Source organism: Chiloscyllium punctatum, chromosome 30 (genome assembly GCF_047496795.1).
Source record: "Chiloscyllium punctatum isolate Juve2018m chromosome 30, sChiPun1.3, whole genome shotgun sequence".
Classification (NCBI taxonomy): domain Eukaryota; kingdom Metazoa; phylum Chordata; class Chondrichthyes; order Orectolobiformes; family Hemiscylliidae; genus Chiloscyllium; species Chiloscyllium punctatum.
The window spans coordinates 29,284,945-29,295,795 of record NC_092768.1 but is presented as its reverse complement, the minus strand read 5'-3'; the positions used below and the strand labels follow the sequence as shown (position 1 = coordinate 29,295,795).

Sequence of the window (10,851 nt, the reverse complement as noted above, 5' to 3'; positions counted from 1 at the left end):
AAACTCCTCAGCGGAGGGATATTGGCCAGTGTATGGGGAAAGCTTGTTCCTTTTTTTGGGGGGGGGGGGAAATGGGTGTCAATCTGAATCCAAGCTGGCGAGTGAAGGGGTGCCCAAATCTTTGTGGATAGAGTTTATTAATGACTCAGTCTCACAGCTCCTTCCAAATCCCGGTTTTCCCCTCTTTGGGCATTTTTAACCAACCTGCCCCAACAGGCCTCCTGGGGCAGATGGAACTTTAAGAGTCTGTTCAGCGCCTCTGGCCGTTTTTCCCATCAGCCCCCTCTGCACCCTGTGGCTCTTGACCCAGTGCCAGGACCTCTGGGATGGTGGTATTTCCAATGAAGCCTAGATAATGAGCCACACCTTCTGACCCCATCCCCCCAGGGGAACCAGACACTGAGCTAAGTGGCCCCCAGCCTGTGGTAAATTGTGCCAATAACCTGCACCCGGGTCTGGGGAACCATGATAAAACATCCAAGAGTCCAACGTGGTGCCAGAGCTACAGAAGCTGGAGCAAGGCGCTTGCTTGTGAATCATATAAATTCAGGCAGCTACTAACCTTGTTTTTAAACATTACTATTGGGATTTAGATGATAGCAACAAGGCATTTATTGCTCACTCCCTTGCACTGATGCAGGACTGGAGTCATAGAATCAGGGAACCCCCTACAGTGTGGAAACAGGTCATTCAGCTCAACAAGTCCACACTGACCTTCCGAACAGCATCCTACCTAGAGTCAGCCCTGACACCCTATCCTTGTAACTCATGGCCAATCCACCTGACCTACACATTCCTGGATACTATGGGTAATTTAACTAGAATAGAATGGAATCCCGACAGTGTGGAAAAAGGCCCTTCGGCCCAACATGCCCACACTTACCCTCCGAAGAGTACTCCACCCAAACTCATTCCTCTACCCTATTACGCTACATTTATCCCAGACTAATGCACCTAACCTACACATCCCTTACTACTGCGGGCAATTTAGCACGGCCGATTCACCGCAACCTATGGACTGTGGGAGGAAACCCATGCAGCCAGGGGGAGAACCCACACAGGCAGTCACCAGAGGGTGGGATCGAACCGGGATCCCTGGTGCCAAGAGGCAGCGGTGCTAACCACCGAGCCATTGCCACAGTTGCTCAGCCCTCATTAACAAACCAACAGGGCGTAGGGAGGAGGTTATATTAGCCCCAGAGGGGCCGAAGAAAATCTCTTGAACCCAAAATAGAGAAAAGAATACAAAAAGAGTACAATGGCGCATCATCCCGAAGTCTCGGTGAGAGGCCGCCTCAGGCACTGAATTATGACAAAGCTGCTTACCTGCTGACCTTGACCGGTCTGTCACACCGTCAGGAGACCGAGAGCTGCTCTTGTTGTAACGGCTGTACATGCTCCCCATGGCGACCATCCCTTGTTGCTCAGACGTACTGCTCCGAGGTAGGATCAGAAAAAAAAACGGGAAGGGGTAAAGGGAGAGATGAGCGAGGAAGGGGACGGATCGGCACATGGGTCAGGAAGAGGGGAAATGGGACGGTAATCGGGGAAAGTAGGAAGAGGTGGGAGAGAGAGAAAAGAGAGAGGTGGCGTGCGAGAGGAGAGGTAGGTGAGGGGAAGAAAGTGAGGCGCAACGCAGGGTGGAGAAGAAGAAAGGCAATGGAAGCGTGGAGTGTGTGGAAACCAAGCAGAAAATAATTGGATGGGCAGGAACAAAAGAATGACAATGTCAAGCCAATGAAGCATATATGAGGCAGAGTGCAAAATAATGGCTCAAATAAACTTAAAAGCTGGATGAAATGGCAGTGTAAGGATAACCAACAGGATTTCACTCCGTTAAAACTAACCAACCTCCTAATACCCTGCTCACCACAGGCAGGCCAACACATTTGCACCTGCGATAATGGCGCCCCTTAACAAGGTCTTTTTGTCCATGGTCGTTTTGCAAGAGGGGTTGTAAAGGCAGAAGTGCCGATGTGTCTGGAGAGGGCTACTTAACAACGGGCAGGGGAATGGCCAGTTCTCCCAGCTCAGGTTTTATTCCAGTTTGGTTGTTTTAACAAAGAGTCAAAAACTGTAGGGGACCTAGGGAAGCTGCTCCATTAAACAAAAACAAGAGGTTCCATGCTTCAACAGATGCTTCTTGCCTGACTCTGAAATCTCTCCTGCCTCAAAGAACCTGTGTTTGAATTTTACCTTTTGCCAAGGGTGGGTTTATGGGGATGTTGCAGGGATTGGAACAGCTCCGTGGTTAAATTGCTATATGGAGCTGGTTGGGTTTTCAAAAGTTATTCTAAATTCTAGTTACTTTTGCGTTTCAACTGTAGTGTGTAAATGAACTCTGTTTTGCTTAAAGCAGAGTGGTTTGACCAGCTACATCACTCCTGGAATATTGAGTTCACTGCCTTTAAAGTAAGACAAAGGTTAGGGTCTGGGCTACCTATTTAAAATCTGTTGGGGGAGCAGGGGGGTCTGGCCTGGTCCCATAACAGCCAAGGACAAGAATTTTGCATCACGCAATGCAGGCAAATAGCACACAGTATTGAGTAACAGGACAGCTGTTAGAAGCTAATTGCTACATGGAATACCAAACATCCTTTGGAGTTTAATTGCCGTACAAATGCACCAAGGCGCGTGTGAGGCTAATTATCTTCTTTGCCCACTTATTGTTTTGAAACCTTGCATCCACTTTGTTACAGAGTAAACTGGCCTGAAGGGTGACGGTGTGCAAACCGCAGTTCGCTTGCATTACATACACAATATGGGAGAAGGACAATCTGCAGGAACCATGAACTCTAGAAACGCCACCAACCAGCTGCACGGATTGACACTTTCAGAAAATCCCTTCTTGTGATGCCTGGATTTCTTACTCCCCACCATGTCAAAGGTGCTGAAGAGTTTTAAAGTTTGTAAAAGGCGCTTCAATTATTTTTAAAGGGCTTGGTTTAAAAACGTAATTGAAGTGAAAAAAGAATCAGCCAAAGTAAGGTCACCGAACCCGTAACGCTGATTGTGCTTTCTCTCTCCGCGGATGCTGTCAGATTTGCTGAACTTCTCCAGCAACCTCTGTTTTGGTTTCAGATTTCTAGCATCTGCAGTTATAGAATTGCACAGCACAGAACAGACCCGTTAGTCCAACTGGGCAGTGCCAAGTGTCCTCAACTAGATCTCTTCCCATTTGCCAGCATTTGGCCCATATCCCTTTAACCCTTTCTGTTCACCTACCAGTATTCGGGTTTTGAAAATAAGTGAAGTACATGCTGAGGGATAAAAAATTAGGAACACGTGCTTTTTGATTTTCCAACCTGGTTGGCTGCTTAAATGTTCATAACCAATAATCACGTTTTTTTTTCCGGAGACTACCGTGGAGGTGGTGGTGGTTGGGGGGTGAATCGTTCCCTTATACCCACTGCATGCTGAATGCACACCGAGAAATTTAAACACAGAAGCACTCCTCAGGAGCCAATCGACATGTGAATCGCTCCCTTGTACAAGAGTGGGGACATACAGGCGGTGCTGTTCAGAGCTCAGGCAGGAGCTACCTCTTAAATAGCAACGGGTACTGATCGCTTTCACTGCTCAAACCTCTTCCCTGGTATGACCTCCAGTTGGATGACTTGGACTTTGTGGGAACCCCAGAATGAAAGTAGGAGGGTTATGGGACTTGGTGAATAGTGGTTGCGGGGGGTGGGGGGGGGGGGGGGGTGTTTAGAAGATCGAGCAGAGCACTGACTACTTTAACTGAGAAGAGCAAACACTTACTCCCTTTCGGTCGAGTTAGCTGCAGTCAGGACTGGAAGAGCTGCTCGTTAGGCTGGTCTTTATGAAATGTGAAAAGTTAAAGGGCCTCACAGCCGTCAACGTTCAGTCTCTCCACAGCAGCCATGGCTGCCGAGAGACTCGGGGTCATGACCCGCACGGAGAGAAACTGACACTGCGATACTGGACGCTGCATTGGTATCAAACCAAAAGTAACGGGCAAGTGGGGGAAGCAAGGCACAGGGAAATTTAAAAAAAAAATAAACTCGCACCAGAACGTGGGAGGTTCAATCAACCCAGGGCTTTATTGTAAACATAGAAACAACATTATAGGATCTGTAGGTCACTTATTTCTTGACAACATGCAGGAACTAAAACACACACACGTGCGCGCACACACTCCTATCCAGGACAGGATTAATGGGATAGACAACTCTGGGAGAAGACCAAGGGAACAGCCAACAGGCACAATATTCCTAACCATAACATCACAAGCCACATTCCTGTCGGGCGGGGGAGGCAATCCAAGAGAGGGGTGAACCACATCTAGAAGAGGAAACTTCCCACACAGTTTTCCCGCTCAGTGCTGAACATTCCTCATGCTAGCCGTCCTGCTCTCCCCCTCCTAGCCTGCAGAGTGGAATTTTAAAAAAACACCCACACGTGCCGGCCAAGTTCTCAACGGGCGGCTGCGTTATCTCGATGGGGAGCTAACCTGCCCCTTGTCCTCAGCACACCTCTGGATCCTGTCGAGAAGTGAACCGAACACAGCCCTCACTGTACAGCCAGGTGGACACATACGGGGTTAGGATGTGGTCGACCAATAACGATTGGGAATGATGGCTGAATCCCAGCCCTTCACCGCACCCTCAATTTCCCATTGCCGGTCGGGATTTCCAACATCACTGAGGGATTTTTTTTTGGATCTTGCGATGCTCGGTGCCATATTCCAGCAACGTGGGTGTCAACGGGGTTTCGAGATTGCTTGGGAAGCCCAGTGTCCTCACTGAGAACTGGACCTTCATCCGCAGACCGAACCAGGCTGGTGTGAATGCACAAAGCGTGACGGTGGTGGCGTTAGGATCCCTGACCTGGTGCAAGTCCAGGTGCTCAAACCCTGCCAGCCAACTTAGCAGGAATGACTTCAACACTGATTTTTAAAAAAATCTCAATACAAAAGAAACACTGCAGATGCTGGAAATGTGAAACAAACACACAGAGAATGGTGGAGAAACTCAGCAGGTCTTGCAGCATCTCTGGAGAGAGAGAAAAAAAACAGAGTTAATGTTTTGAGTCTGATTGACTTTCTTTATAGAGTCGTCGTCAAGTCTTAACTGCCTGCTCAAACTGTAAAAAATTCCTTCAAAGTAGTCAGATCAGACTCAAAATTTCTCTCTCCACAGATGCTGCCAGATTTGCTGGGTTTCTCTGCCATTACCTGAGCTTGTTATAAAAAAGAAACCTCGTCATTTATGTGCCAGCAGCAGACCTAACCCCCCAAAACTGGCAGGAATCGGGACGGGACGTTTTATTTCACTAATCCATCGGATTTTGATCTCCCTTAACTTCAACAGGCTGCAAGTGCAAAGCGAGTGTTCCACTCCATCCTACCCACAAACTGGGTTGAGATTACTGCAGCCGTGATCCGACACACTCGCAAATATCCTTCCTTCCCATGCTACTATCCACCTGCGACTGCAGGCCAGTACTGTGTGATGGAATCTCAGCAGCCACTCAGTTGCAAATGATAACGGGGTAATTAGGAGCAGGAGATGAATTTAGGTCTATACCCCCCAAAGTGAAATAAAGACAAAAATCTCATTCACTGCCTCACTCCATTAAGGCCCTTTTGAAATAATAAATGGACAGTGTGTGTGCTGCAGCCAAGCACCCTCAACCTACAAGCATTGGGTTTACTCCTGCAATTAACTCACTTGATGTGTCCTTTGTCGGTGCTCAGCCTGTTCACTTAGATGCGTTGTGCAATCAGCAACGATAGGCCACTGTACCTCCTCCTCCTCAAGACTGGGGCTCCCCAAGCATGCGTCTTCAGCCCCCACACTCAACTGTGTAGCCAAAGTCCAAAATGAACAAACTTGCTGATGACATCACTGTGGTAGGATGGACGTCAAACAATGATGAATCAGAATATAGAAAGGAGAAGAGGGCTTGGTGACATGGTGCAATGAGAACAATCTCTCTCTCTCTCCCTCTCTATGTTTTCAAAAACTAAAAGGACTGATCATTGATCTCAGAGAGAGAGGAGGAGAGCATGTTCCCATCTACATTTGAGGTTGAGAGGGCAGAGAGCACCGAGGTTCTAAGAGTGACGACACCAAATCTGTCCTGGACTTTCACGCAGATGTGATGGTCAAGAAGCCACGACAATGCCTCTTCCCCCTCAGGTGGCTCAGGAAATTTGGCATGTCCAGAAAGACCCTCACCAACTTTTACTGATGCAGCATTGAAAGCATAATGGCAACGGCTCTGCCCAGGACCGTAAGAAACTGCAGACAGTCGTCTGCACAGCCCAGGACATCACAGAAGCCAACCTACCATCCCACGGACTCTACTTACATAGCTTGCTGCCGTGGAAAGGCTGTCAACATCAAAGACCCCCTCCCCCACCCCCGTAACGCTCTTCTACCACCTCTTTGGTCAGGCAAAAGATACAGAAGCTTGAACATGCGCATCAAAAAAAAATTTTTTTTAAAAATGGGCGGCACGGTGGCACAGTGGTTAGCACTGCTGCCTCACAGCGCCTGAGACCCGGGTTCAATTCCCGCCTCAGGCGACTGACTGTGTGGAGTTTGCACGTTCTCCCCGTGTCTGCGTGGGTTTCCTCCGGGTGCTCCGGTTTCCTCCCACAGTCCAAAGATGTGCAGGCCAGGTGAATTGGCCATGCTAAATTGCCCGTAGTGTTAGGTAAGGGGTAAATGTAGATGTTTGGGTGGGTTACGCTTCGGCGGGGCGGTGTGGACTTGTTGGGCCGAAGGGCCTGTTTCCACACTAATCTAATCTAATCTAATCTAATCAACAGGTTCAAGAATAGCTTCTTCCTGGCCGTTATTAGACTGATGAATGGATTCCCTAGCTTCAAATAAAGCTGACCGTACTAATGGTGATCTTGCCTAGAGCACGTCCAATTCAAACAGTATGCCACTGTTTAAGTTTCTATCACCTTATGATCTGTATGTCTTTGCTCACTGTGGTCTGCCTGTACAGTTTTCACTCTAGGTGGCAATAAACAAAAATCAAACCAAACTTAATTTTCTACTGCACCATTACGCAGTCATCTTGAAAGGAGACAATGGATGATATCTACAAGGACGCTGCATCGGCGTACAGATGACAGAGGGCATGTATCACTGGCTAGGCCAGCACTTCTCATCCGCCGCTAACTGCTCTGGGAGAAGGCGGTGAGGAGCTGCTGTGTTGAACACCGCGGTGCTCTGAGGGAGGGAGCTCCAGGTTGCTGACTCAAGGATATGATGGTGATGGATGGTATAGTTCCCATGCATCTGCTGTGGCTGTCCTTTGAGATAATAGAGGCCATGGATACTGCCAAAGGAACCTTGCTGCTTTGCTGCTGTGCACTTTGTAGCTGATACACGCTGCTGCCACTTTGCCTCGGTGGCGGAGTGAGTCCTATTTAAGGTGGTGGTTAGAGTATCAATCAAGCAGGCTACCTTGCCCTGGAATAAACCAAGCTTTATGCGTCGTCAAAGCTGCCTTCGTCCAGGCAAGTGGAGAGTATTCTGACTTGTGCCTTGCAGATATTAATCTTGATAATCAGAGCAGCTTATCATCAGCTTTCCACTTACTGCTTCCCTGGACCATCTAGCCCTGCAGTGCACTAACCCAGAAAAGATGCTCCAGTATTGTCCTTGCTATTTTCATATACCACATAAAAACATTCCCTCCAGCCTTTTAGTTACAATGGCAAACAGCCATTGCCTCAGCTGAATTTAGTGGAGTGTGAATTGGTTGCTCTTTGAGTGGCCTGTCTGGTACCTTCTTAGTTGCATGTAAACCTTTAAATGCAAAGCACATGGGAGTAGGTGCGCCAACCAACACACCCCTTTCCTTGTAGGTGAACAGTGAATCAGGTCTGTCAAAAACAAAGCCCAAATACAGACAGAGGGCCCACAGAGTCAAAATGTAACTAAAGATCGCTGAAACCACTCAACAGGTCAGGTAGCATCTACGGAGAGGCGTACAAAGGGAACATTTCATGGCGTGAACACCTTTCACCAGACCGGAAGATTGGTGGAGGTTTTAATTTGGTGGAAGGGGAGGGGAGAGGGCAGGAAGAACAACAGGCGAGGTCAGTAACAGGGTGGGAGGCAGGAGAGATTAAATCGTCACAAGATTTCACCGCGGGGCAGCCAAATTCAAGGTCGTGGAGAGAGGAAAGGAACAAATGCTGCGTCCGGATGAGGTGAGTGCGGCTAAATGGCAGCTATCTGAATGCAACAGGAAGGGGTAAGGATGTAAGGCTAATGCAGCAAAGAAACGCACACAGAAGTACAGGAACCTTTATTATCTCAAGTTGTTGAGCTCAGTGTTGAGTCCTGAAGGCTGCAGATCTTCGCTGGAACATTGCAGAGGACCAAGACAGAAAGGTCACTGGGGTAACAAAAAGATGTGACAATATGATGGCTATGGAGAAGTGTATTTTCCTGGCTTTCTTTTAAAGAGAGGTTTTAAGGCAGAGGTCTCGAGCAGGCTACCAGAGCCACTGCAGAAAACAGCTTGAGGGGCCTTGGGCGTTTTTTTTTGCAAAAACAGTTGGAACAATACAAGCAGCCTGAATAGGTGTGGTTAAGTTCTCACAGCTCTCTCACAACCAAGGTTTTGAGTTTTAGCTTTCAGCAGTTGTTGTTGGGTCTCTGGGTTGGAAGTTGCAGCAAATCTCTCCTGCTACACACACACACACACAACAGAATTTTCTTTTCATGTTTTTGCTTCCTCCTGGGTTGCTGGAGGTGCATGTGAAACAATCGATTTTCTGAATTTGCCTTTTGCCAAGGGTGTGGTAATGGGATGTTCCTATTGGAACAGTTCATTAGTAAGAGTTACTGTCTTGATTATTCTGTTATGTTTTCTAATGGAGTTAAATTATTCCAATTCCTTCTTTCTTTTGTTGTATTTTAACTATAGTGGATGAATAAAGTGTGCTTTGTTTTAAATCTGGTAGTTTGACCAATTGAATTACACCTGAATATGGTTGGGGGGGGGGGGGGGGGAGTTGCCAAGCAACTTAGGCTTGTGCTTTTGGTTAATCTCCACTGCCCTTCACCAAACCATAGACCTTCCCTTTTGTTCTTGCTGGCCCTTCCCTCGACCCTGCCCCCTTTCAAAGGCTCAAAACATCTATCTTTCTTGAGCTCTGATAAAATGTCATTTGGCCCGGAGGCATTAAAGTCTGGACCTCTCTGCAGATGGTGCAGGCCTGACTGGCTGAATATTTCCAACAATCTTCATTTCTATTGTGTGTTTTCCAACATCTGCAGTATTTTGCTTTTGTATTTGAATCTGCTGATGCCATTGCAGTAGCCCATGAGCTGGGTGGAGGTGGGGAAGAGGAACATAAAGGCAGGTCTCTCAGTAACATTCTAATTTACAGCAAAGTCTATTTACTCAGCAAATAATGAACACCACACAACAGCAAACAGCTTACATGAACAGGGTCTCTATCAACTACAGCAAACAAAACTCTCGACCTCACAAACAGGAACATCTCCCAACAAAAGCAGAATTATTCCTCCAGTAGAGTACAGTCAGTGGAGGATCGTTAATTTCACAAGGAGATTGTCCAGTCAGAATGGAGGAAGGGGTGCAGGGATTAGGGTTAACTATTCTGTTCGGACATGTTCCTAGAGGCCATCATTATGACCCACCCCACAAAAAGCCCTTCCTATTCAAGCCGCCCATCATCGAGTACCCGATTCTCAGTGTGTCGTTTTTCCCCCACAGTCAATCCAGATTCAGATGCTTCATTAAACAATTGGACAAATTTCAATCGTCCTCCAAACAGAATCTCCCATCTTTCTGAGTGATGAAAAGGCTCTTTTTAAAAAAGGCTCTTTTTAAAAAAGAAATGGTTTGAAGGAAAACACGTTAAAAAAACTTTTGTAATAGCTAGGTGATTTGGTCCTTGTGGGAGCGGGGGGGGGGCTCAGATCTTCTAAGTTGACTACAAGGCAACCCCAGAGGGTTGGCAACTCTACAAAAAAGGGTCAGACTTTCAACATCAAGGTAAATAAAGCCAGGCTGAATTGGATACAGAATTACTTCTTTCTTCATCCACTGTGTTGGAAAGAAGAAGTGGCTTGGTTAAAGGTTTTCAAAATCGCGTGGATGTAACAAAGTGCAGCTTGCAAGCAGGGCGGGAGGTATACAGCGTATCCCTCAGTGGAGCCAGTCTATGGGCTGAGCTCCATTTTGTCAGTGCACCTGGTTTGGGCGATCCTTTTGTGGCAGAATGTACAAGATAAAACTTAAACGCGACTTTTTTTTTTCTTCCCCCATTTCATTCCTATCCTGGCCACGTGGAGGAAGGGGAACTTGGTGAATAGTGAATACGCTGGCATGAAAAATGTGAACGAGATTTAAAATATGGAGAGACCCATTAATGAGTTGTTAACCTCTGATGTGACGCTAAGGGAAAAACATTCTGGGCACGTGCACGTTAGCAGAATGCTTGCAGCAACAATACACACAAGGTTGGTATCAATTTCCCCCCAAACCCCCACCCCCCCTTAAGATCCACAATTGTACCAAACCAAAATAGTCTGTGTGCTTCCAACTGTTCTACAGAACGATTCTTAGAATCTCCCCCTTGGATTTTAGAAGCGGGAGAAGTGATCCTGTTGAACTATGCATCGTTCCAGAGGGAACGATGAGCTGAAATGATGCTTCCTATTGTGGGAGAGACTAGTATTAGGAGTAATAGTTTAAACAGAAGGCGTGGGTCTTCCACTTAAGATGGAGTTGAGGAGAATATTTCTTTTCCCCTGGAAATTGCAAGTGTGTGCAACGGTGAAGATGGGGCCACTGAGTGTTTTTAAGGCAGAGGTAGGTAGATTC

At 47.2% G+C, this 10,851-nt stretch overlaps 1 protein-coding gene across 5 annotated transcripts in view; it reads right to left on the bottom strand.

Annotated features, from left to right (window-relative positions):
- The window catches only part of atat1 (alpha tubulin acetyltransferase 1), a 67,982-nt gene that overhangs the window by 18,607 nt on the left and 38,524 nt on the right, over positions 1-10,851 (bottom strand). For all 5 annotated transcript variants that reach the window (XM_072550152.1, XM_072550153.1, XM_072550156.1 and 2 more), the window contains exon 10: positions 1,327-1,433. In XM_072550152.1, the coding sequence (XP_072406253.1) occupies positions 1,327-1,433 (107 nt within the window). The remainder of the gene's footprint in view (positions 1-1,326; positions 1,434-10,851) is intronic.